This window comes from Oreochromis niloticus, linkage group LG12 (genome assembly GCF_001858045.2).
Source record: "Oreochromis niloticus isolate F11D_XX linkage group LG12, O_niloticus_UMD_NMBU, whole genome shotgun sequence".
NCBI lineage: Eukaryota > Metazoa > Chordata > Actinopteri > Cichliformes > Cichlidae > Oreochromis > Oreochromis niloticus.
In genome coordinates, this window is record NC_031977.2 from 24,316,906 (window position 1) to 24,344,478 (window position 27,573).

A 27,573-nucleotide genomic window follows, 5' to 3' on the forward strand; every position below is an offset into this window, starting at 1 on the left:
CATTCCATCAGACCTGTTGCCACCTGGTTTCCATCTAGTTCTTGTGTAATTTGATATACATCAGTCTTTTCTCCCTGTTTTTCTTCTTGACAGGCACCCTTTAACTGACAGGCCCTCTGGTGAGGGCTCAGCAGACCAAATGCATCTCTTAAGGACCAGATAAATCTCAGGTGGTCTGTGTCAGATCTTTGCTGCATTTCCCCCCATATTTCTCAAGGACATGATTTTCAGATACTGTTCATCAGATGCAAACAGTTCTTTAAGCCCGTTGCTTTTTCTTTTGTCCTTCCCCTGTCCAGTTTCCTCAGTATGCACACTATACTGAGAGTTGCCACATTTTCAGCGTATCTGTCTTTGGTAATCACCTTCTTTGGCATTTTTCATAGATTCAACAAAAGAAATGGGGGCAAATTTTGCATTTTTGTGAAAGGCTGCTAATAACAAAGTCCCCAAAGGTACAATTTAAAATTGGTTCTTTGCTAAGATGGCTGTTATGTGTCGACACATCACATTGGTCGGTGTTAAGTGAAAAAATACTTAGTGGGAAGAATAAGAGAGCCTGGATAACTATTGCTCTCGACCACTTTAAAAATGCTAAGAAAGTCTGGCTTTGGAAGTAAAATATAAAGAAACGAGAGGTGGGTTTGTTTTTCTGAAAGATTCAATGTGGTACTTTTGTACCACATTGAATCTTCAAGAAAAGCTAAACAAACTGTCCGAACAGTTTTTGTTCTACTTGAATCACTCTGCAAATGCAAATGTAAATTAACCACAAGCAAATTATTGAGAAAAACTGTTCAACTATGTAGTGTTCTAGTGCCCAGGACTATCCATAAAGTGGTATGTAACTATGCGTGAGTGGCAAGTTTGTATGAACAGCTTATCTTCTGTAAACAAAAAGCTATTTATCGAATGCTAAATGTTTTTTATATTTACTTTATGTACATGTTATTTACCTTGTGGACACATGATTATATCTAAATGTTAATGCATGTGCACATTATAATTTACTACAGGTCTATATGTCAGTAACAGTGTCAGAAAACCCAGCTAATTATGTTTTCTTCGCACCTCAGAATGTCATACAGTGAAATCTATGCTGCTCAAGCACGTAAATAGGTGGAAATTTCTTGCTACACCACCTATACTACTATACAGTCCTTTAGTTAGTGCTCAAGTTATGTGCAAGAGAAGAAGGAATTTTATTTTATGACCACCCAAGGTGAAAATAAAACTTGATAAGTGGAGTTATCACCATCACATGCATTTGATGGTGTTAGGCACTTATGGGCTTTTATTTAGTGTGCACAAGTTATCTTGTAAGATTATAACTTGTCCAGTCAAGATAAGAAACATCATACCAGAGAATCCATCCCAGAGCAAGTACTAACAGCATCAGAGTATTGCACAGCACTGAATCATTCTATTTACAATTCACCAAATGTGTTTGTCTGTGGGTTCTTTGCTGTGTCGGGTAGATGAAGAAAAATAAATGGAACAAAGTAATCACAGCAAGACTTTGGGGTGGGGTTTTTATGTATTTACTATTTTTAACTAAACCATCAGTTGGGGGTACATTGTGGAGGACAAAATGGGAAAGACTAAAGTGTTATGACAAGATTAAGGAAAGGTCAGGTCATTGCAATTCTTTCTTTATGGTTGAAAAGCATAAAGCATTTTCTCCCTCTCTCACTTTTTTCTTTTTTGAGAATGGTTAGATGGCAGACCTTTGGGCCACAGTCCAGCTCAGATAGTGGTAGTGCAGCTGAAAGATGTTTGCCAACCATAATAAATCCAAAAGAGGAAGACAACAGAAAAATAGCACTAAATAGCACTTGATAGGCATACACTTTGTTCAGGATAACATCTTCAACAACAGCTTCAATATTAATACCATTTTAATAATTTACATGACATAAATATTTATGAATCTCATTTAATCCACATGCTACAACATTAAAGTGGCAAATGTATCCATCAATACCTACTTAAAGGACTATGTTTATCTCTTATTGTTGGTCTTTACATATGTTTCAGTTCCATATAAATTATGAAGTAATATCTTTTGATTATTATAGAAAAGAAAGTCCTGGTATTTCTTCATGCAGTGACTCATTATGTTAGACCAACAGGTCAAACCTTTGAACTTTTCTCAATAATATATTTAAGATTTGACAGTGGAAATTTTAAATGAAAAACAGGACAATGACAATTAATATTATTTATTTAAAAAAATATTGGAAATAAACTTCAGACACAACATCCACATGTTATGAAAGTCTTTTTTCCCAATGTTATTTATAATATTATAACATTATATTCATTTTTCATTTGATCAGAAATTAGTCTCTCTTTCTACTGAAAAAGAAAGACAGATGGAAAAAACCCAGGAAGATCAAAAGCAACATTCAAAAAATTAGAAGAAAATTAAAAAATGCTGAATTATGACTATCAAAATAAGTGCAGCATGATCCTAAATTGAATAAGGAAGAAAACAGATACTCGAATGAAAATCCCTTGCAATGACTGCCTGAAGTTTAAAACCCATGGACATCACCAAATCCTGTTTCCACACTTAAGTTGCTCAGTTAGGTTTTTACTGCAGCCACCTCCAGTTGCTCCTTGTTTGTGTCGCTCTGCCCTTGAGTAAGTGAAAAGCATGCTCTGTTAGATTGAAATCAGGTGACCAACTTGGCCACTGAAGAATATCACATTTATTGCTGTGAGAAACTTTTAGGTTGCCTTTGCAGTAGGCTTTGGGTCATTATCCATTTACATTCCAGTCAGTCTTGCACTATTTCTCTTTCTATTTCTCAGTTCCACTGGCAGCCCATACCTGCCCATGCAACAACATTGTCTCTACCATATTTGACATTGTGGGAAAATGAAATAAAATAAAATTTAAAAGGTATAGAAATGGGCAAGAAAACACAATTTTCAGGCTCATGTGCAGCCCTGGTTCCTATTGCAGATTTGTTTTGTATAAAGGGATGCTGCAAAAGAATTTAAGCACAATCATGCACTGCATAAATGTTTTGCAAAGTGGGAAAAAGTATTTAGACTTGTTACGTAAGTAACAATTCTAACTTTGCTTAACTACCTTAATAGTGCACAGGGTGTATAATTAAAATATATAAGTACACAAAGTTAAAGGACTCTCATTTTTTTGGAATGGCGTGTTTCAAAAATCATTATTTTTGACATTAGGTGACATTATTGAATCATTAGTATTTATTTTTTGAGGTTTAAATCACATTATTATAGATAAATCACTTTATATTATCAGTAACTTTATATAAAATAACAGAATTTATTAGAAAAACAATAATAAATTAATAAAGTAACTAATAGAAATAGTATAGTGTATTACAACTAATTACATTCAATATATATTGGAGTAAACATAACATAATAAGCAGCAAAGCATGAAAAAATTATATAAAGTACAAGAAAACAACTTTGGAAAGGGGGGTCAGATCTTAGGGGGATTGGTGCCACCCAATGCCCCTCTCCTAGACACGCCCCTTAGCCCTACTAGTTAGTTTTCTAGGTCTATTTATTTTATTTTACTTTGTTTTTTATTTGATGAAACTTTTTTTTATCCCTACTTTGTTTTAGTTTAGTTTACTAGACTGAAATCCTCTTTGTACAGCTGCCTTGTCATATCAAGATTGTGGAAGTTACACCAGTTATTAACGAAAAATGGGACTATCTCAAAGTGACCCTCCAATCCTGCTAATTGGAAACCTTCATGCTGCAGTGGATGCTAGCCATCACTATGCCCACACCCGCCGTGTGTGTGTGTTTGTGTGTATGTTAGTAGTGCGTTCGCCGGCTCACGTGGATGACACTACATAGTAATTGAAAATTCATGGACTTCCTGAAAATAGTGCCATGATGTAACTGTGTCGCTTTTAACACAAATGTCTGCATTGGGTTTTTACGTTAAAAATGGTCTTGTTCATCTGTTTACAAGATTAATAGTTTTCAAATAACACAGCGTATAAAAATATAGAGTGAAGTGTTGCGAGCCGTCACGCCTCTCATATCCCTCCGCTGTTTTTGTCCCCCTTTCAGGCTGTTTTGGTCTTTTCGCTGTTAGCAACGGAAAGAATCCGAGATAGCTGCAAACCCGATTTTGAGATAATAATTATATAACAAATTGACAAGAGGTGTAACACACATGTTCATTTCTGAAAAGTTACTAGAGCGTGTTGTCTTTTTAAAATATTATTTTTTTCAGTTTTAATAGGAATTGTACGGGTCGCTAATTTAGCTAGCAACTGTTAGCCAGGCTAGCTGCTTAGCAAAGCATCCTCCTGAACAGGCACGTTGACTTTAGCCTGCTGGCTAAGCTAGGTCTTCGGATTGCCCAACGTTAGTGAGGTACCGCACAACCGCACACCGTCTCAGCGTCAAGAAATTGCGGCGTGAAACTGGTCTGTTAAAGACGCTGTCTTTTATGGGATCACCATGTCAATGAAGGCCGGTGGAAATCGCAGCAAGCCCGGCGGTGGTAGCACCGCTGGTGCAGCCGCCGCCTCCGGTGCCGGAGGAAGCGGCGGGGGAAGACCGAATCTGGGCAGGTATGTGAAATTAAACATTAACATAGCGAAGCAAAAACACAGCAAGGAGGGTTGGTTTAACACGTTTTCGATATTTGGCCATAGTCACTGCCAAACGGTAGCGGTTGTAAGAGATGACATTGCCGTTAAGTGGTCCAAAACTAGTGCGTGTTTGTGAACGTTGTGCGGGCCTTGCGACGTGTTGGTCAGCCAGTTGTGCAGTTCAGCTAGCGAGGCCTGCCTGTCTGTTTGGTCCAGTGCTGTTGCAACTTTCGACGTGACATTACCTGCTCTGGCACGTTAAATCAAACATGCCACCACGAGGTTGATTTTGCATAAATACATGTTCGGGTGGACATTTATCTTTCCTCATATGTGTGTAGTACTAGTGACGCTGCTTGCCAAGTTGCTGATATCAGTTTACTCTAAGCTTGAAGCCAAGTCAGCTAGCGTTAATTAGCCAATTGACAGCCTATGCTTGCATTTCAGTTTTGTAACAGTTGGCTAATGGGGGACACGCAACTGCATTTGTTGTGTTTTGGCTGCCATGTAGCTTTGTACGTTACCGCAACATTGCTGCAACGGGGTTGCCAGGAAATGGATATAAAGCGTGTGGGCGCTCAGAAGAAAGGGGCGGGTGTGGAAACGGGGGTGAGGTGGAGGAGGAGAAGGGGGAATTACAGACCGACTGGCTTTCAACCTTGACGTTGCCATTGCTGTTCGTGAGAAATAGTGTCCTTGAGGCATGACTTTCTCTGTACACGTTGTCCCAAGATGAAGATAAAGCACACTGTCAGTGCATGAACAGCATGCATGCTGTGATTTTTGGTGGTCAGGCTGCTGTTCACCGGTCACTAGGACAGCACGCCCCATTCATTGCGTAGGATTCATCGTGAAGATGCTATAAATGAATATTGGACCAGTTTATAACCATGCTCACAAAACCTGCACATTACAGCTCAAAATGGCATGGCAAAGTGTGTTTTAGAAAGCTTAGGGCTGATTTACTGCAACGGATATAATATAGGGGTTAGTGGCCATTGCTTACGTTGAATGGTTGGTTATGTGCCAGCTGCTGAACAAGGTGCATTTTAGGACATGCCTGGGAAAACTGTTAGCTGCTGAGTGTTTGGCTCGATTGCATCACAAACATCATTATTATAAGCATAATGTTGTGGAGACACTGGGGAAATTTCAGAATTTACATTGCACATTGATCAAGTAAGATGGCTGTGTTGATGGTTGTGGTGATGTCTCCACAGCTGGAATCGATAGTGATGGTAATAAATCTTATATTTGATAAAACCAAAGTGATTTCATTTTCATGTCTGCAGCTGCAAACATTTCACATGTGCTCTTCAGTCATCATCTCAGTAAGCATCATTATAAGACCCTCATGTATTCTTAAACCTGGTTCTCTGTAGTTTGCTACAAGTGATTGTAGTATGCAGATACGTGCAGTATGCTTTGAAAGTATATTGTAGAAATGAGGTTAAGGTTAAAGCAAATTATATAGCTTGTGTTGATCAACTTCAAGTGCAGTTCTGTATCATCTTAATCACTGCCTCTTATGATTTCTCTTAGTGAGTTGCACATATCAGAGCATGTGCTAAGTGAAGTCTTTATTTATTTTATTTTTTACAGTTGATGGTGAGTTTGACAACAATTTAATCAAAATGCGATTTTTATTTTTTTCTGTCCCTCAGGGGGAGACACAGTGGCAAAGGTCCAGCAGCAGTAAGTAACCTATTATCTCTCATATACATTTGAGAAACAAAAATACCTTCAAGCTTGAGTATTTTAAAACACACTTAAAAAAAAAAAAAAAAAAAAAAAATACAGATTTTTGAACATAGTGATGGTGTTTTTCCTCTTGAGGAAGGCATAATGTCATTGGTGGGCACCAGAATTTTTCTTATGCAGGAAAAACCCTCACAATGCTTTAACACTTCTTTTTCTTCTTTCCTTGTCAAGTTTTTGAAAATAGTTTCCTGTTTTTAAAGCATTTTAACGCCAGAGAAAGCATAAATCCAGATATCGCATATGCCTTTTTAATTGCATTAAGAATGGAACAAGTTTATTGGTATTCCACAGTGATGAGACATTATTTGGCATCTTTTTTGTGCTCAAAATGGGAGCATCAAAATTAATTGTATCTTTTCTTTAGGTCATTTTCAATGGTGTATATGCAAATATGAGGATGGTCCATGTCTTGACTTCAGTGGTGGTACGTTTACTGTGTGCCTACCTTGTTCCTTTTTTTTCTGTGTGTAATGATTATAAGAATATGCATAGTTGTAAAATTCCTTGGATGAAGCAGCCATGTGAATCATGCTTACTCTAAGTGAATTAGTAAGAACAGTATTTACTGCAGTCTGTTTTACCACATGCTGTTTCTTCAAATTGTTTACACAGCACTAAACAAAGCCTGTTTGTAGAGACAGCTGGTTGCATAAAAGGAAACCAGTGATTGATCAATCACTGGTTTGCCTTGCAGAAAAATGGGTTTCTGAACTTATATTTTTTAACATGTAAATTAAAATTTGTACTGAACGGCACATACCGTATATAACGACAAGCCTCTTTAATTGTAGGGGACCAAGTGTGAGCTTAAAGTGAAAAATGGAGCCATCTATGAGGGAGTATTTAAGACCTACGGCCCAGAGGTAAGGCTCATGCATAATGTGGTATTCTTTATTGTGCCAGTATGGAGGGAAATCTGTTACTTTCTCACTAGCTGAATATGATTAGGCTTAAATGTGATGGAGTCTTGCTAGCACTTGTTAGTAGTTTCACCCCTAAGGTGGTTTAGACCTGCATTGCTTTTTCTGATATGTGAGCCTTTACCTTCCCTTTTAGGTTGAATTATTTCCTAAAAATAATAATCATAAGTAAATTTGAGGTTTTCCTCTAATTCAGATCTAAGCTAGTATGCTGATGCCAAGATTACACCAAGTAGTTTAATTGATAAGATCCTCTTTTATGTGATTTATTTGACTAATAGTTAAAGTAAGCCCGCTACAATTTTCCAGATCTTTAATTCATAACCATACACCACAAATCTTTCTTGTGATGCTTAAAACAGATCACTTGAGATTTCTCAATATGTTTTAGTTTTAGGGTTGTTCTTGAGATTGTTTATAGCTGTTTTGTTTCTCTAGCTACTTGTGGAGTATGATGAGCATGAAAGAGTTCATTGTCCCAGTCTCCTGTGTCCATAGTTTCTTGTGTCTTTTGCAGATAGTGTTTTTTTATTTTTTTATTTTTCTGTGTTTCAAATTATATTTTTCTCCCTCAGTGTGACCTGGTGTTGGATGCAGCCCACCGAAAGAGTACAGAACCGAGCACAGGGCCCAGGAAAGAAGATATTGTAGAGAGCATCATTTTCAAGGCTTCTGATGTCGTAGTTGTGAACTTCAAAGATGTGGACCTAAATTTCGCAAGGAAAGGTAGTGTGGTCATATTTGTATTTTTTTAGTTATTGAAACTGGAGATGTTATCTTGCGCATATTGAAAACTTATGGATGATGTACAGTGTTAACTGGGTGAGTTTGTCACACTGTTCATTTACACATACGAAAATATAAACGTATGTCAGTGAATTCCCATCTTTGCATACATACAATGTATTACCCTTCTCAGTCTTCTCTATCTTGATGTTGCAGAGGCTTTTCTGTGAGTTAAGTCTTGTGTGTCTGCTCAGAGTGGCCAGTCACTGAAGTCTAATTTGATCTATCGATTGGTCCAAAGGTTACCCTAGTGCGACAAGGACACTCAATAAAGGCTGAAGGAGCCTGCTTCATGTAATTCATGTGCACCCATATGATTCTGCTTTGAACGATAATGGACTCTGTGGGAGAGTTTTGTTGTCTGAAAATATACAGGCGTGAAGGTGTGAGGGGTTTTGCTTCATGATTTGAAACTATGGCACTACAATGATGCCACTTCACTTTAACAACTTGTGAAGTGAGTGAAATTTACACAGAAAGATAAAACATCAAAAGTACCAATGTTTGTCTGCTTGCCCCTTTGTTTTTTTTAAGAAATGCAATCTGTGCTCAATAAGTGATCAGTTGAAATCATGGCATGTGAGGAGTGCGCTAGACATGGCTTGACTAAAACTCTGAAAAATAGACCCAAGCTCAAATTGTTAGAATTGAGTACCTTTACAACTTATATCTAGGTGAACCATATCATAAATATGTCTGGTATGAATTTAACTGTTGGTGTGATTGCCAGTCATTTTATCTGTCAGTCATTCTTCTGACTATCTGTCATCTGTGTGTCTCTCCTTTCCAATGGTCTAGTCTCCTCAGACACAGGTAATCTATGGCTGTTTTCTCCTTTTGCACATCTTTGTATGCACTTAAAAATATGTACTGTGCTCTTATAGTAGACCTGTTAAATTAGAATATTAAATTAGAAATGGAGCTGGGCGATATAACGATATGTATTGCGAAATAACTTTTTCTTGATAGAAAAATTAAACTATTGCGATAGGCCTCATCTCTCTTGCGCTCTTAAAAAAAAAAAAGAAAAAAAAAGAACAGCCAATCCAAATTAAGTAGCGCAGAGCCGAACCAATCACAGCCGCAGCGTCACGTCACGTGACTTGTTATGTACAGCACAAGTGCCAAGCCGCACGTGTGTATTTGTTTGGGAAGCAGCCAGCCGGGCCGCCCAGGTAATGGAGGAAATGAGTGTGCCGACTAGAGAAAAATCAACCGAGAGCGTGACCGAAGGTTATCGAAGAGAAAACAGATGATGGTTCCAATGCCGGAGAGATTGTCGAACGGAAGGGCCATAGAAGTTTCGTAGTGTGAAGGTATTTCAGCTATTTCAAGTCTGACAAAAAACAGAGTAGCGCGCACTGTAAATTGTGCTGAAAGCAAGTCTGGAAATGCAATAAAGCGGTGCATGCTCAATCTCTGACTGAAAGCGCTAATTCGTCATTCGGCTTTTGTCAGACTAAAGTAACTGTTAAAACTGTTTGAAAAGCTAAGCTATACAACAAGGAGAGATTGAGAATTTCCTTTTAGTTCTCAGTTTATTTGATGTTGACAAAAGTTAGTCAATTTTGTCTGTTCTTCTGTAAAACAAACTAAGATTTATTTTTTTAGAATTAATATTTTGTTTCTAAGTGGAATTGACAATTTAGTGGTCTGTTTTGTTTGTTCTATTTTGAAACTTAAACGCTTTAGCGGCTGCCCTTTGTGTAGTTTGCAATATTTGCCTTTATTTATCTGAAAAAGTCTCATCTTCCTTAAGTACATCTGCCCTGTTGAACTTATTATGGGAAATAAATATTTAAATCAAAACAAGCTGCTGATTATTTCAAATATAGTTATGTGGCTTATATCGTGATGTATATCATTATCGCCTGAAATGAAAAAAACATATCGTGATATGAAAAAATCTTATATCGCCCAGCTCTAATTAGAAATGTAACTTTTACGAACATTTGGGCATGATGTTCTATTTATTTTTTTTGCTATGTATTGTTACTGCATTTTGATTCCAGTATGATTCTCAAAGTTTTAGGATCACTGCTCTCATACACCCAAAAACTAAAAATTAGATATGTACTGCTGATCAGTGTTGCTTTATATTTTTACTGGGTCTTCAGGTTGCATGTTGCTTTCGGTGGAAGAATTATTCCCTCAAAATCATTCAGGGTTTAGTCAAGCTGATTTTTGGAGTTTTTAAATATTTTCCAGTTTTAACTGATTTGATACACCCTATGTGATACATTTGGGTAATTTTTAATAGTAATATAAACTCTATTTTTGTTAATAAGGTTACAAAGTGCTTTGTATTTAAAAAAAAAAAAAATCACAGAAATTGTAAAAACTAGAGAAAATAGGATGGGAGAAATAAACAACAAGCAGTGGCAACGTTGAAACAGTGACTTGTATAAGAAGAAGGTAATGTTTATTGCTTTTGTTTAGTTTATCTTTTATAGGATTTTTCCTAAACATCAGGGGTTTTTTTTGGTTTTTTTTAAACCTTTCTTGGCCTTGCTCGAGTCATGCCACACTTAAATGGTTGATTATCAGCAACATTAATGTGATTCCATTGAAAGCAACTGATTCAAAAGTCATATTGGGCTCTCTTACATCATTTGTTTTCTGAGCATTGTTTTTAAAAGGTTATTAGGAGAAGTTTAATTTTGTTTGGCACTGAAATGCTTTGAGGTCATGTAATTAACTGCAGTCTAAATGCATGTTTGCTTACCTCTCACTATTCTCACATTTGATTTTAAAATTTTTCTTACTTTGTATAATTCCTTTGGTGGACAGTGTGCACATAGCATGCCAGCAAACACTGGAAATATAAACCAGGCCTATTGGCCCAACTGCCCGTATGGTGTCAGTCTAATGTTTCTGAACTTGCTCTGTGCCTGAAACGCTTAAATGCCTTTTGCATTGTGAGATGAGTTATGATGTGTGAGATAAGCAACTCCAGGTGGCTGGTATGCTTTGAGCACATAGTTCATTGGTGCCAGATCTGCAAATGTGAGAGCAGACTTGGGCTAACATGAGATTAGAATTTCAATTCAGTTATAATTGGGGGTTTTCTTTGAGCAGATCTGTCCGTTTATGACTTTGAGTCAATGTATTCCATACATTTACATAAAAATAATGAACATCCTGAAAGAAAAGAACCGCAATTAGCCCAAAGTAAATTTTTTAATTAATGTGCTCCCTTTCAAGATGTTGCTATAGTGATTCTTAATAAATAGGGTGAAGTCAAGCATTGTAGACACTCCTTGTAGCTGGATTTAATTTCTGATAAAAGTTAGCCATCTGAAAATACTGTAGCAACCAGAGACATTATGCTACATACTGTGACAGTGATTCAGGACTCTCCCTTTCTTCACAAGTCTTGCTCACACTTCCAGACTCACCAATGCCGGCTCAAGAAATGGGTGTTTTTGGGGGGGTTTTTGTAAAGGGACCCCCCCCCCCCAAAATCCCGTTGAACCTGTGTTTGGATGTAACTCGGTGTGTCTTTCTGAACCATCAAACTCTCCATATAGACGTTTACTGTAAGAACTTCTGTCAGAGCCTCTTGAAGCATGATGAGCACTTTGTTTTCTAAGCAGTGAGAGTGGAGCCTGCGTGTGTGCATGCGTGTGTGTGTGGTATCATGCAGTACATAAATATATACATTCTTTTCTTCATGTTTCAGACAACTTCACAGATGCAGCAGTGACTGGCCGGATCAATGGCGAGCATAAAGAGAAAGATCTTGAGCCCTGGGATGGAGGAGAGACCCACAACTCTGATAGCCTCGAGTCTCTGGATACTGATGTGGTGAGAAAACTATCAGACACCAGAAACAGGCTGGTGCTAAACTTGCTATATAGTCAACCGAAACAAAGAGTTTGTTTCATGTGATCCAGAGCATTTAAATTTGTTTACATGCTGATTGTCAAATTCTGTCTCTGCTACTCTGTTTTCACATCAGTCTAACGGGTGGGATCCCAATGACATGTTCAAGTACAATGAGGAGAAATATGGAGTCTTGTCCACATATGACAGCAGCCTATCCACATATACGTAAGCTTCTTCATGTTCTCCATGTATTTGTTTGTATACTTGTCATACTAGATATGTTTAATTTTGAATCTCTGACAGTAAACAAACATTCACTCTTTAATCTGGTTTTATTATAAAATTAAAGACTTAGAACCATGCTGTCCCATGTTACTCCTTGTCTAACCTGAACTTATTTCCCAGGGTACCTTTAGAGAGGGACAACTCAGAAGAGTTCTTGAAGAGGGAGGCGCGTGCTGCCCAGCTGGCAGAGGAGATCGAGGCTAGTGCCACGTACAAGGCCCGCGTTGCTCTGGAGAACGATGAACGGACTGACGAGGAGAAATTCACTGCTGTTGTGCGAGGAGAAAGGGAGACTCACACACTTGGCAGGTGGGGCCAGGATATGAGTTTTTACAAAAATACTACTTGTTTCTGTTTAGTGTACACTTTACAATTATGTAAATGTAATTGTGTTCGTAAACAGTGGGTTCATATTTAAACGATTTTCAATTTTCATTGCCTCTTGATACATTCTGTGGAGTTGTTAGAACTCCCATTATTCACAATTTATTGTTATAAGAATTTAAGAGGAGCTGGAAAAGGATACTGCAGAGCTTTGCACACAATCATCTGTGTTGTAGCTGTGTGCTGTCACCAGGGGGCACTGAAATAAAACTGTTGCTTTAGTTTATGCTTCTCTTGCTCATTTGGCTTTGCACTTGCAGTGAAGAACACAAAGTCATAATACACAAAGAACTTCTAAACTGAGTGTTAAAAATTTTGAACAGGGCCTACTACTACTGCTGTTAGTGCCTTTTTTTTTTTTTCTTTAAATCTTTGGGGAGTTTGTTTTCTGTCGTTTTTTTCTCCTAATGCTTCTTGTGCTGCATGTAGAACTCTACTGCCCCTTTTCCTGTTCCGTGAGAGGAATATTTAAGCCTACTAGACAAGTAGACAGCAAATGTTTCTATAACAAATACTTAACTGGTAATTAAAATTAAAAAATAAGCTCGAATGGAATAAAGTATAGAATTAATTGCTCATCTTTATTATTGCCTTGTGTATATGTTTAGCTGAGTTAAGTCTGTTTGTATGTTTGTAGAGAGAACAAGTACATTCCTCCTGGTCAGAGAAACAGGGAGGCAATGTCATGGGGGCCAGGACGTCAGAATTCACCTCGTCTTGGTCAGAGCTCAGCTGGACCCCCCACTCCTCGACCAGGACCCCACGACTACAGTCCCAGCTCTGGATCCGACCAGAGGGTGGTTAATGGAGGTATATTTAATATGTCACCTACAAATCTGCTGTTACTTGCTGCAAATCAAACACAGTATTTGTGAGACTAAAGGAGTGGATGAGTGAGTCACTGTTGTGGTCAAACCATGACTCGAAATAAGTTCTTTTGCAGTGGCAAAGTGTTTGGGTTATTCTTGTGTTATCTTGTTAGTTTATTTTTATTTAAGCAATTTTATTCCTGTTTCCCCATCCCTTGTCATTTTTTTTATTTATTTTTTTATTTCTCTCTTCTTTCTGTCCCCACTATACCTTTGTTTCCCCTGCACTATAGCTTGTGTCATCCTTGTTCATTTGTCCTTGCCTCTTTTAGGTTCATCCCATTGGCCCTCACCCTGTCCATCTCCTTCCTCCCGCCCCCCTTCTCGTTACCAGTCTGGTCCCTCCTCCCTGCCTCATCGGGCAACCACGCCCACCAGGCCACCTTCCAGGCCCCCCTCTCGACCTTCCAGACCTTCCTCTCATTCATCCCACCTCTCTTATCCCTCCTCTTCATCCTCCTTTTCCCACCATGGGCCCACATCGCCAGCCTCCACTCTGGCCAAACGCATGTCTTCAGAAGGTACCCACATCTCTGTGGAGTAGACCTGGGCAAAAAACACGAGTTGAAGGTGGAGGGATTTAAGTCACAAAGAAATGTGAAATATTTCAAAGTTGATGACGATCAGTTTTATTTGAAAAATAAGTTTGCCCAGGTCTAGTGTGGAACAGCAGAAATAGGAGAAATTGCTTGGTCAGACTGAGTTGGGATCAGATTTGAAAAACTCTGATTCTCTGTCAGTACATCAGGCAGTTTCACCTTGGCATGTGGGTGCACCAATGTGTGCCGTGCTTTGGGTGTGGTAACACTTACGGCACCAGTTTATCAACTTTTCTGGTAGATCATTCAAAAGAAGGTGCACAATGATATTCTAATTTAAATTAAAAAAAGGCTTGATGTTTGAAGCATGAGAAAGATGCTCGGAGATATTTGAATTGACATATTTGATAAGTGGTTGTAATACCAGTTAAGTTTCACATGCAGTGTTTAAAAGTCTTCTCTGTATTCCACTCCATTGGGATACAAACTGTTGACCAGAAATGTGATCCGTCAATTTCCAGTCCCTCCAAAAAAAGCCCCCAAAAAACTGGTAGTGAGGCTTAATCTCTTGAAGTTAATTATTTTTACTTGAATAGAAAAATTGTTAACTAGTGTTTGGCCTCTCATTTTTTTTTTTTAATATGATGTTACTGTAGGCCACTGTTCATCTCACTTTTTGACCTTTGCTTTCCCATTTCTCATCTCTCACTTTGCTTGGTTGTGATGTGGTGTGATGTGGCGTTTGATCACTTTACAGGATCATCTGTAATTTCTCCACTAGCATGCATGCAAAAAATAACCTTACTGTTTGGTGTGATATTTATCGGCATGTAGACTTGAGTTTTTGAAAGTTTTTTTGAGGCAATGGTGAGTTTAAAAAAAAAAAAAAAAAAAAAAAAAAAAATTAACAGAGGGATGCTAGGAAACACATTTACTTTGCTGTCACTGTGTGTTTACCAGCTTCTATCCATTTGCCTCTCTTTATACATCTCTAGGTCCACCAAGGATGTCTCCAAAATCTCAGCGGACGCCTCGTGCTCACAGAGTGCCACCCTGTCGGACCAGTGGAGTACCCCAAGGAGTGGACTTAATTTCCCATAATCCCCCTGGAGAGTCCATAGTGACTCCACAAACCAGGAGTAGCTCTTCCTCTGGAGGGACATGGTCCTCAGTGGTTAGCGGAGGTAGACTATTAATCTGAATAGTTTGTACCCCTCAGCCATAAAAGGCTGATGGGATATTGTTGTCACCCTGCTGGGCGGGCAGGTAGTGTGGAAGCTTGTGAATGCAATGTAACTTGAGAACAAGGCGACATAGGATTTTTAAATGCATCCCAATGGTGAACCTACTAGTCCAGTTTTTTTCTCCCTTTGCAGAGATTTTAGTTTAATGCCACTGGAGGTCATATTTCAAAGGACCTGTCATTGTTCGTTATTTAACCTGAATGTGTTGTGAACACCAAATTCTTCTCCCCTCCTCAGCTCACAGACCTCGCTCCCCCCGACAGAATAGTATGGGTGGAGCGTCCCCTGGCTCCTCTTCCCTCCCATCACCTCAGACAGGTACAGCTCCTGTGGAAACTGTTACTACTCCAACATCAGCTTCCTCTCCTACTGCTGCTAGCCCTGCCCCCAGCATAGTCACTTCTTCATCAGGAGATGGTAAGCTGAAGTTTAACAAAGGATTTTTACTGAGTATGAATAGTGATATGAAAACACATGTCTGTTGGTTTTTATAATGTATAAATAAGTGCTACAATCAGAAAAAGCTATCGTTAAATCATTTTATGATGGGAGTAAGTAAACTTTCTTTTTTGTTTGTTTAGCAAAAGAATGTCGTGCCCAGGAGACTAGACAAACATCTCCTACAAACAAGGAGAACATCAAGCCTTTGGAAAGTTCACCTAGTTTTACAAGACAAGTTTGTAAAGGTTGGTAAACGCTAGAAATTTGCATTAACTTGTTCTTTCTAACCTCAGAATGTTGAGAAGCAATACCATTTTAAACATGAGTACGAGGGTTTCTCATCTCTTCCTTTCTTTAGTAGTCGTAATGTAATAATGTCTTTTAAAAATGGATATTTCCAGAATCTGCATTTATTTCTCTCCATTCACCTTACAGGACCGCCTTCTATACCATCAGACCACAGAAAACAAATAGATAATTTAAAGAAATTTAGTGTAGATTTTAGGGTAAGTATCTCTTGAATTTATATGACATACAAATTGCTAAGATATGACTGATCTCATCTCATGTTTGTGAGGCTTCAGCAGAGGCTGTGCCCCTCTTCCACTCATCTTTCCTCTGTCCCTCTGCCAGTTGCAGTCTAGTTCAAACCCAGACCCTCCCTGTGAACCAGTGATGACCAAGTCTGCTAGAGACCCTGCAGACAAACCTAAAGATCTTCCCCTGGACAAAGCCTCCACAGTGGGGAGGGAGGCCACTGAAGATGGTGTTGTAGTAATTGCTGCTGGCACACCTAGTGGTACCCCTGCTCCACCGACTACCACCACAAGCACCAGTAAGCCTGGCAGCCCCGCTGCAATGTCTCAGTCTCCTTCTGCTCCTGACCAGAAGAGGCCAGGGCTTGATGTGACGTCACAGGGAGTTCAGACGACGGCCACCTCAACGTTCAGCGGACCCAAGCATGAAGAGAAGGAGGAGAAAAAAGAAGCAGTGCAGGAGTGAGTGGACAGGAGACCCATTCCACGAGAAAACCAAAAATGACTTTATTGCATTTTGTGTGGTCTGTAGTCAGTTTACTGTAATGCACAGTAGAGATTTATTAGTGTCCAAAAACAACAACAAATTATATAATGATGAATATTTATTAATTTAAAGAAACACAATTTAATCAAGTTTAAGTAGCTTCAGAAACAAATTCTTCCTTTTCATCATTTTCTCTATTTGTTCTCTCTCTGCAGTCAAGTGAGAAAATCAACCCTGAACCCAAATGCTAATGAGTTTAAACCCAGGTTTAATACACAGGTAAGTTATAACTGGCTTCTGCCAACTTAAAGCATTTGGAAACCAAAAACTGGGTCTGGTATTTAATTTATTTATGTCTCTATATGCTTTTGTTTTTCTTTGTATTTTCCCTCAGCCCAAACCAGCCAACACCCCAACGCCTCCCCGGCCTCAGGGCCAGCCCAGCCCCTCCATCGTGGTCCAGCAACCTCCGACTGTTTATGGCCAGACAGTCTGCTTCCCCCAGATGTATCCGCTCACGCCAGTCAGCCCTGGAGTTCAGGTGAGATACACACCTGCATGCTGAAATATGCATTATGGAGATATTCATTTTTATTCAGTGCAAATCACCCAGAGCATCACACTGTGCCGGTATGAAATGCAGGGTTCATTCAGACAAACCCCTAACAACAGTGACTAACATGTCTGCCCATGTTTGTCCTCACATGGTCATTTTCTTTCCTTTTCTTTGATTCATGCCTGCCATCATTATTTTCTCAGTGTATTTTATGTTTTAAGGACAAAGCTCACATTTGTTGTCATTTGTTTCATTGTAAACTTTTTCCCTCCATGTAGCAGAAGAAGCATTAGGAAAAAAAAGGTCCCCCTCCCCATGACATGTTTTTCCCTGTCTTCTTTTGAGAAGGTGTTAGTTACATGGTTTTCTTACAGAATGAACTGAGAAATGTTTAGGTGATTATTTGCATAACAAGCTTAGAAATGTTTACTCAAAGCATTTTTTAAAAGTTTAATATAGATTAGAGCTGGGTGATAGAACGATAACGATATGTATTGCGAAATAACTTTTTCTCGATAGAAAAATGAAACTATTGCGATAGACCTCATCTCTCTCTCTTCCTGTCTTAAAAAAAAAGAAAGCACAGCCAATCCAAATTAAGTAGCGCAGAGCCGAACCAATCACAGCCGCAGTGTCACGTCACGTGACTTGTTACGTACAGCACAATTGCCAAGCCGCACATGTGTATTTGTTTGGGAAGCAGCCAGCCGCCGTGCCGGCCGGGTAATGGAGAAAATGAGTTTGCCCGCTAGAGAAAAATCAACCGAGAGCTTGGGTGACCAGGTTACCGAAGAGAACACAGATGACGGTTCCAATGCCGGAGAGATTGTCGAAAGGAAGGGCCAGAGAAGTTCTGTAGACTGAAAGCGCTAATTCGTCATCGAAAACAACCAGGAGAATCCCTGCGAAGCAGCAACAGTCAATTGAGTTGGCTTTCTCCAGCATCTTACCATATGACAAAAAAGCTAAGAGACATAGCGACATAACGAATACCATAGCCTACAGTCATGCTAAAGACATGCTACCAATAAACACGGTCGAAAATGAAGGATTCAAGCAGCTAATTGAGGTAATAGCTAAGCTATACAACAAGGAGAGATTGAGAATTTCCTTTTAGTTCTCAGTTTATTTGATATTGACAAAAGTTAGTCAATTTTGTCTGTTCTTCTGTAAAACAAACTAAGATTTATTTTTAGAATTAACATTTTGTTTCTAAGTGGAACTGACAATTTAGTGGTCTGTTTTGTTTGTTCTATTTTGAAACTTAAACGCTTTAGCGGCTGCCTTTTGTGTAGTTTGCATTATTTGCCTTTATTTATCTGAAACTGAAGCCTCATGTTCCTTAAGTACATCTACCCTGTTGAACTTATTATGGGAAATAAATATTTAAATCAAAACAAGCTGCTGATTATTTCACATTTTACTTGTGAGCAACGGCACATTAAATCTTACAAATATAGTTATTTGGCTTATATTGTGATATATATCGTTATCGCCTGAAATGAAAAAAACATATCATGATATGAAAAAAATCTTATATCGCCCAGCTCTAATATAGATATAATTTTGATGTTGCATATATGTAGCTGTAAATTTCTTATGTTGCTTTAAGAAAAACTTGGTGATCCAACATCAGACACGTGCAAACGATAACAACTAAAAAGTGGTTCTTCTTCCCTTTTCTCCCCCTCCTCCTCCTCTCTCTCTCTCGCTCCATTAGAAAAGCATAATATGGAAGGTTTGTGAATTTTTCTAAGATTTCTATTTTTAAAAACTTTTTTTGTATTATTTTTATTTTATTTTTTTAAGCCCAATAAGTACTGGGATGTTTTGCTTGCTTGTTGAATTAATATCATCAGATGTTGGTTTGCCAACTTCTTATTGCAATTCTTCAGATGGACTTAAAACTGCGCTCGTTTCCCTTTGTTCCATCTGTTTTCCAAACAAATGGCTGCAAGCTAAAATGAGTTTAAGCTAGCTTGTTTTTGCTGCAGGAGTGTTTGTAACACAAATGCATGGTGGACAAAGTTAATGAGTTCAGGAACTGAAAAAACAGTATTATGAATGCTGTAAAAACACCTTTTTTGGCTCATGATAGTCAGGTGTAGAAAGTGCATGTGGCCCCAGGTAAGCGATGACTCCCACAAGCTCTTACATTCTAGTAAGCTGTTTGTGTTAGACAAGAGAAGATGAAAAGTTTCTCTGCAGCCAGATCGTTATTAAGGGTCCCAGACAAATGAGCATAGATGCACCCATGTTTATCCTCAGACTGTCTGTTTTATAATCTTGTTGGAAATCTCACAGAAAATTGAGTATAAACACGTTTTTTATTTTTTGTTTTTCCCTACCTTTCCTCATTCCTCAATCTCTCCAGTCTCCCATGTACCAGGTTCAGATGCCTATGACAGTGAGCCAATCTAAACCCTACAGACCAGGTAAAGGTGAGAATAACCACCGCTTTCTTTCTCTCATTTCCCTCCCACATAATCTTTTTCTCAACTTGGTGAACAATATTTACAAACCATGTGAATACATAAATATTTTTTAACCAGCTATTTGGACAGTATGTGATAATAAAAAGCTTGTTTTCAGAGTCAGCCCAAACATTGTTTACAAAGTGGCATTGTTGTGGCATTTTTTACAAAACAGTTAAATCAAAATGTCTTGTTGGTGGAGTAAATAAATTCCTAATGGGGTAAAAAAATAAGGGGAGGGCTTCCTGCAGAAGCACACCACACAGGAGACTGCAATCTGAAATATTACCAGTCACTCAATATCATGATGAGGAGCTGAGAATAATGAAGGCTGAAAACAATTCCCACAGCTTACATGAAGTGTGATGGATTGGTTGATTAATTAGGTTGATTATTCATGTGGGGGATTGAGCTGCTTTGCCTACACAAAATCAAACGTGCAACAACAGCAATCGCTATAAAATAATTAAAAAAATGTTGTATATTCTTCTCACTACGCGGGACACCCAAAACCACTGATGCTGTATGTTGTTTTACCACACACGCTTACCGACCTGCAATTATTACGCAAGTACAGAGATGCTGTTGTGCAAGTATTTTTGTAGTTTGGTTTTACAAGAGAGAGGCTTCAGGATTTTGTTTTTAATTTCTGATCTGGCAAATCTTTATCATCTTTCAGTAAGTTTAAATATGGCTCATAATATGATCAGTTGCTTGTGTTTTTTTTCTTTCTTTTTTTTTTTTCTTACTTCTCCCCTCACATATAGACTTTTCTAGTGTCTTTCATAGCTGACGGCACTTCTCTCTCACCAAAGCCTCTAGAGTTAGTATATATATATATATGTGTGATATGTGATGGTGAACTTATTCTCCATCTTGCCCATCCCTTAACATAAATCTCTAGTACCCAACATGCCCCAGCAGAGGTCAGACCAGCACCATCCGCCAGGCACACCCACCATGATGCACCCAGCCACGGCAGCAGGGCCACCGATTGTAGCACCGAGCCCGGCTTACTCAGCGCAGTACTTCACCTGCAGCCCACAGCAGTTCACCAGTCAGCCGCTTGTCCAGCAGATGCCTCACTACCAGTCACAGGTATGATTTACTCTGGCACCAGCGGTATCACAACTGTACAGCCTTTAGCAGCTCATTGAGCAAGGATAGATTGAACAGGCTCGTCTATTAAGACTCATATGTAACCATTAAAGTTTCTCTGGTACCATCAATTAGAACTGGCAGTTTTTATCTCCCGCAGCTGTTCACTTGTCGGTGATTTGGCTGACAGATGCCGGTGGTCTTTAGCAGTTTGATGGGGTGCCAATGTCATGCCAGTTTTTTTTTTTTTTTTTTTTTTTTAAATTTTATTTTTATCACCTCTGATTTATTGAGCTCAAAGTGTACTCCTGCTTCTTATACCTGAAGAGTTTACTACCTGTTTGCTACAGGCTGTCATAGGAAAAACTGCAGCTTTTACTGCAGGGACTTAAAAAATCCTGGAAAATCCTCAGTAATACAAACGACTAGGCTCAAGCACTTTTTGGAGCAGAGCCTACTCAAAGCACACATTTACATTTTTTATGTTGATTACTAATGAATAGTAGATGGTATTGACAAAAGGACATCTGAGCCTTGATGCCAGTACCACAATGACTGTTAAGTTTAAGAAATGTAAGAGAGGTAAATAAATGTAAGAAAAGAAGTTAAACCTCATGAATGTTGCATTTTGCTTTAACACAGTCATAAAAGGATTTGGCCTCTTGAATACATATTCATCTAAGGAAGCATTTTCAGGACATATCGAACACACATCGTACGCACATAATCATTGATGCCCAAAAAATACTTAATCTTACGTCACTTTGATCGTCAGTGCCAGTAAAATTGAGTGAAGATGGACAGCTTTGGGCTGAGACAGACTCTGACAGACAAACATGATCTCACACACACAGGCTCTTTAAATGACAGCTCGTGAGAATGTTTTATGCAACCTATGAACACAGAGTGCATTACTGTAGATTTTATCAGACCACAGTTCATGTGATATGCCAGAACCACAGAGTGAGACCATAGACGCCTTTTTTTTTTTCCTTTTTTTTTCTTTGTTTCATCACAACGCTTACAAATCGAGCTGGTGTTAAGAAATGCAAGTGGGCTAACTAATGATTACAAAAAAGTATAAACCAAGAAAGAAATAAGCTTTCTTTCTCTGAACAGATGCATTAGAAGCACAAAAGAAGTGTTTATGTCCATATTTCATGTGCAGCCTTTGAACAAATGTTGGCTCTCTAAATTGGCACTCAGTTACCAAAACTGTGACAACAGGAGTTGATAGAGGGTTTCCTCAGTTTTTTTTGGCTTCCTTTTTGCCTCTTTCAGGCACAGCATGTGTTCAGTCCAGTGATGCAGGGCAGTGCCAGGATGATGGCGCCTCCCACGCACGGCCAGCCCAGCCTCGTCTCTTCCTCTACTACACAGTACCCAGAGCAGACACACACCATGTATGGTACGTGTGTGGCTAATGCACGGGGTGTGATTTTTAATGCTTTTCACTATTACTAATGCTGACTGTTGTTTCAGTGTCTCCAGGGCCAATGCCTCAGCAGTACCCCCACCCTAGTGCCACCTTGCACCCTCACCCGCAGCACCCTCAGCCCTCTGCCACGCCTACAGGCCAGGCACAGCAGGGTGGACCACAGCATGGAGGCCCTCCTAGCCATCCAGCTGCCAGCCCAGTCCAGCACCCACAGCACCCGCAGGCAGCAGCAGGTGAGTGCCCTAAGGTTGGCGGTAGTAATTATCGCGCCTTTACCCCCCCCCCCCCCCCCCATGGAGCTGAATTTTTCAAGTGGAGCATTATGGTAATGTATACATGTGTTTATGATTTTTGTTGTAGCAGCAGCAGCAGCAGCAGCCCAGGCCCTCCACCTGGCTAACCAGCCTCCACAGCAGCAGATGTATTCGGCCTTGGCACCCACGCCACCTTCGATGACCCCAGGGCCAAACCCTCAGTCACCACAGGCATCTTTCCCTTCTGCTCAGCAGGCTGTGTATATCCACCCACAGCAGGTCCAGCATGGCTACAACCCCAACCACATGGCGCACGTGCAGCAGGTAGGTCACAGCCTGCTGTGAACTTGCTCAACAGTGACCACAGTGGCTCAAGCCAGGCAATCAGATTGGCAGTGTTTCCTGTGCTGGACTTAACTGTGGGTGTGAGAAAGGTCTGGGATCCATTCCAGCAGGTGTTTGAGTTTATGAATGGGTCATATTTGGCTCTTGTTAATCCCTTTAAATGAGGTAGACATTTTGTTGGCAGTACGATCAAGTTGGGATGTAGAGCTGTCATTCTCACGGTACGCTGTGGGGTACAGAGGAAAAGAAACATTATTTCCTGATAAGAAGACAACCTAACCACGCAATTCAGAGATATTCTTGGATACCCATAGCAGTTTGGCCCCATTGAGTCTATGAAGGAATTCTTTAAATAGACCTATTGAGAGTTCCTTGTTGTGTGTCATATATAGGCTATAGAGTTAATCACAGAGAAGGCTCACAATTATACCTGCCCAAAGTTTCAAATGATGACTTCAGTGTTTGTGCAAGACTTAAATTATTAAGTGATCAGTTTCAGTCTTTTCTACTCTCATATGTATGAAGTCAGTGAGAGTGGATGGCCTTAATATGATCATTTCAGACATGCAGCTCTGGCTTAGAGCAGCTGCTGTTCAAATAATCTGTTTATGAGGGGCAGCCAATCAGAAGGAAACTGGTTAAGGAGATAAAGCAGATTGCTTCAGATAGAGGATGACTAATAGCTGACAGTTTTTTGTCCCCCCCCCCAGGATACATGAAACAAATGGGTTTCCCTAGCATTGTTACATTATGTGTAGTTAGTTACCTGTTTGTGCTCTGCTCAGAATTGTACACCGGAGGCCACTCTGCAATCTGTCTGGCTGAAGAGTGTTTCACACATCATCTTTACTTTACTTCATTTATTGGCCATTATAAATGCAGATACCAATAGACTGCCAATTAGCTAATATTGCCATGCTGATACATCAGTCTGTCTCTACTGAGGGCCTCCACCAAGGCCAAATATCAGATATGGATATTTTTAACTGTAAATTGTATGATGTTACTCCAGTGGAGTAGCTTTCCAAATCCCTAGGATTGTGATTGGCAGGGTTTCATACCCCTGTCTCAGTACAGTAGAGATATTATAAACCTTGTGTTTGGCCAAAGGAAGCTAAACTTTTTATTCTAGTGGTGCATCCGTTTCAGATTTTGTCTGGGCATGTATGATAACCCACAGTATATGTATTAAAAGTAAGACTTTTAAGGTAATCATTGTGCTATTGTCCTGTCCTCTGTTGTCCTAGCTCTTCCTTCCCCGTAAGTTAAAGGGACTTTTATGTGTGAAGGGTCGACCACAGTGAAAGTGCTCTTTTATTTTCTGTTTGTTCTACAGGTGTTAATGTACTGGCACCGTTTCATTTTACAGGAAGTTTTTGTTGCACATGGAAAACAAACGTTGCCGTTTCCAAGTCAAACTTGAAAAGTAAACTGTAACCTCGTGTTATTGTCTCAGCTGAAGTCACATGCTGTATGTGTGTTTGTCTCTGAGCCCCACCTTTATGTAAACAGGCTGCTGCACCGAGAAGAAGACAGAGAAAAAAAACATTCAGAATCATGCGGTTTCTGGTCGGAGCTGCTGCTCCTGTCGGTAACAGACAGGCGGAGCCGTGAAACGCCGTGTCACTGAAACTCATCTGATTCATCGTTTAACCCAGTTTGGCTTTGGTCCTTCTGTTGATCTCTCACTGTCACACTTTTGTTCTCACTCTGGCGCACTCACTCACACTTGTGCTCTTTCTCTCGCTCCCAGGCCCATATGCAGTCTGGTATTGTGCCATCCCACCACCCGGCACCCACCCACCCCCCAATGATGCTCATGGCTACCCAGGGTCCTCCAGCTGGTCCACAGCCACCTATGCCCCAGACTGCCCTTAACCCCATCCCTGTTTCCTCAGCCACACATTTCTCCTACCTGGCACATCCACAAGGTATTTTTTATTATTTTCCTTCCTCTATAAACAGACTGTGTGCGTTTTCCTTCTCTAATGTTCTTTTACATTACTAGCTCCTCTTTACACCTTTGTGCAAACTGAGGCAGTAAGTGAGTACTCTTCATGGCAATGGTTGAAATATTTAGACTTCAGTTTTTTTTGCATGGGGGTGAGTCTTAGTAATAGATATAATGGCAGTTAGCTGGGGCAATGACACATAATTGTATTTTTTGTAATTCTTTGGACAGTTATTATCCCTCGGCCATGAAAGTCTAATAAGGTACTTTAGTCACTCCCTGTGCAGGCAGGGGGAAGCGTGGACACCCAAGGATTGGTGCCATAGAGAACAGCAATGTAATCGATCATGTTCATGGACACAAATTGTGCTTTTTCTGTTTTTGGTTACAGTCAGCTCAAACTAATGAATTTTAATGGGAAGTAAGATTTCTGTGTGGCGACTACCACGAACACAGAGGCCAAGAAAGCGTAGCTTTAAAGGAAGTGGCAGCTGCTGTATTTGACCCAAATCATAAACTGGCATGTAAAATTTGTCCTGTGTAGGAATTGATTCAGATGAGAATTTATCCCTTGGGAAATAAAGCAATAAATAAAAGTTGTGCACATGTTACACCTTTCATCTGATTCAGTTAAAAATGACCATAAAAAGTTGATTTTTGTATTATTCCCAGCAGGCAAATATGTGTGTGGACACTGCTGACACACAGGTCAGCAGTCACTGGTCAGAAGATTTTGACATATTGTCAAATTCTTTGGGACAAAGTAACAAGTGTCAAGTCAGTACAAGGAACACATTTCACCCCAGAGTCATAAGAGGCTGAAAGACGTAAAGGTGGTAAAGGTGCATCCACTGGGAGACTGAGGAGAGCACTGGCCACCAGCTAATAACTAACCAGCTCTGAGCTAACTGCATTTAAACACTGGTCGAAGGTGAACTGGTGACTTTTAGATTGTGTTTTGCAAGGAAAACATCTGTTCTCTATTTGATACACATGATAAGAGCCATGCAGATGGTCGAGTCATACTGTGGGCTTTGCAGAACCATCAGTTATTTAAAGATAGGTCTTTAAAAAGATTCAGCTTGGACACATGATCAGATAGGGTGAGATTTTTACTAATGGTAATTTCAGAAGAAACACACTTATTTTATTTTTTTTTATTAGATATTTAATTATCCTCAGGTTAAACCAGGGAAAACTCCGTCTTTAGCTGCAGATTTAGATGATCGGAGGAGAATTACTGGTTTGTTATTTGAGTGTAATTAAAACAATAGTTTGTATTTTGTAACACGTTAGACAGCTTTACAATGAAACTTTCTGTCATCCCTGCAGTGCAACATCATCAGCAGCAGCTGTAGATGGAGTGCGTCAGCGAGCTGAGGGACCCGCTCTGCGCCGCGCTTCTCAACCAGAGCCTTCATAACCAGGCGATGAAGAGGATGAGAGAGCCCTCCCTCTCCTCTCTTCCCTCATCCTCACCAGACATGCTTCACATCAGCTTTTCTCTTCCCTCCCTCCCTCCTCCCTCCCTGACCAGGCAATAAGAGAATGTTAACAGGTTGATGCAGTGACATGTTTTAACGAGCTAGAGTTTTAACAGACAAGACTGCTCCTATTCAGGCCCCCCTCACTCACACACACACACACACACACACACACACACACACACACACACACACACACACACACACACACACACACACACACAGATCTGCAAGCACAGATAGTTATACCTACATCTACACACACTTTCAGGGGTCCCAAATTGCAACTTAAGTCAGCTTGCCAAGTAAGAAGTGAAAGAGAGTAAACAATCAGCGAGTGTGAAGAAGAAAATTCAACTGGAACTCGTAATTTTTGTCCGCACCTTGTTATGAAAAGAATCTTCCAACCTTTAGACAGTATTAATCCTACTGTTTATTGCTGCTGCTATGTGCTGCATTTGTTTCCAGACTACACGACACGTTTCTAACCAAACTAAAAACGAAACATGACGAGAAACTTTCTGTGAAATAAACTCATGTTGGCAGCCGAGAGGACAGGAGAAAGTGTTATTTATGAAATTATAACGGCTGAGGTGATCAGATCCCACTTCTCACCCGACCCTTATGTAACTTTTAAGTTAAAACTTTTACTTTGTAGATAATATAAATAATTTAAAAAATGAGCAAAAAAATTTAAAAACAATAAAAAAGTTTTAAAAACTGAACTACTTCCTGTGGTTGGTTTGTACTGTTGCGTTCTGTGTTCTAGCTTTTTATCTCTGAATGCTAACTGTATTTATTCAAGAACGCTGATGACACAGAGCATGGCAAGTGGACGTTAGATTTACAAAGCTTCAGGTCTTTACATGGCATTCCAGTAGTAGGGTACAGTACTGTGCAAAAGTCTTGAGCCACCCCACATTTGTATTTGCTTTGAAAATGGGTGTCGAACTGCATTTTCATTACCATTTTTCATTGATTCAAGTAAACAAATGAGAACAAATTGTGTGTTTTTGTGACAGTCTGTGCCTAAAGATAACCTAAGAACCAACTCAAAATTTTATCTGTTTTGTACAAGAGTGTAAACACAAATTCATAAGTCACTTTTAAGTGACTTAAGCAACAAAATCCATCCCTATGAAATGGTGAGGTACAAAGACTGGACTGAAAGTAAGTGAAAACATAGCTAGTGTCCAAAGAAGAACTCCTTTGAAGGAAAATGTTAAGAAATGAGTGATGACTCAAGAGTTTTCCACTGTACTGTGCGTTGAATAGTAAATGGAAAA

At 39.5% G+C, this 27,573-nt stretch overlaps 1 protein-coding gene across 9 annotated transcripts; it reads left to right on the forward strand.

Moving 5' to 3' along the window:
* Positions 1-3,817: 3,817 nt before the first annotated feature.
* On the forward strand, positions 3,818-27,012 carry atxn2 (ataxin 2). 9 transcript variants are annotated; one of them, XM_005473437.4, is made up of 26 exons: positions 3,818-4,586; positions 6,272-6,302; positions 6,733-6,792; positions 7,160-7,231; positions 7,864-8,014; positions 8,873-8,887; positions 11,757-11,881; positions 12,036-12,127; positions 12,308-12,496; positions 13,209-13,381; positions 13,713-13,961; positions 14,975-15,163; positions 15,461-15,640; positions 15,805-15,909; positions 16,100-16,170; positions 16,298-16,662; positions 16,903-16,966; positions 17,082-17,228; positions 18,964-18,981; positions 19,618-19,684; positions 20,622-20,815; positions 22,097-22,223; positions 22,298-22,486; positions 22,617-22,831; positions 24,606-24,783; positions 26,136-27,012. In XM_005473437.4, the coding sequence occupies exons 1-26, from the start codon at positions 4,474-4,476 to the stop codon at positions 26,159-26,161; spliced, it is 3,405 nt and encodes a 1,134-aa protein (XP_005473494.1). In that variant the 5' UTR covers positions 3,818-4,473; the 3' UTR covers positions 26,162-27,012. The 9 variants fall into 9 exon arrangements, with proteins under 9 accessions (XP_005473494.1, XP_005473495.1, XP_005473493.1 ...); XM_005473438.4 differs by having other exon boundaries at positions 3,821-4,586; positions 19,618-19,678; positions 22,614-22,831; XM_005473436.4 differs by having other exon boundaries at positions 3,831-4,586; positions 22,614-22,831.
* Positions 27,013-27,573: the final 561 nt, after the last annotated feature.

Coding starts and splice junctions, on each gene's coding strand:
- atxn2 (XM_005473436.4), top strand. CDS start 4,474: ATGTCAATGAAGGCCGGTGGAAATCGCAGCAAGCCCGGCGGTGGTAGC. Junction 4,587..6,271: donor GGAAGACCGAATCTGGGCAG/GTATGTGAAATT, acceptor TCTGTCCCTCAG/GGGGAGACACAGTGGCAAAG. Junction 13,962..14,974: donor CAAACGCATGTCTTCAGAAG/GTACCCACATCT, acceptor ATACATCTCTAG/GTCCACCAAGGATGTCTCCA.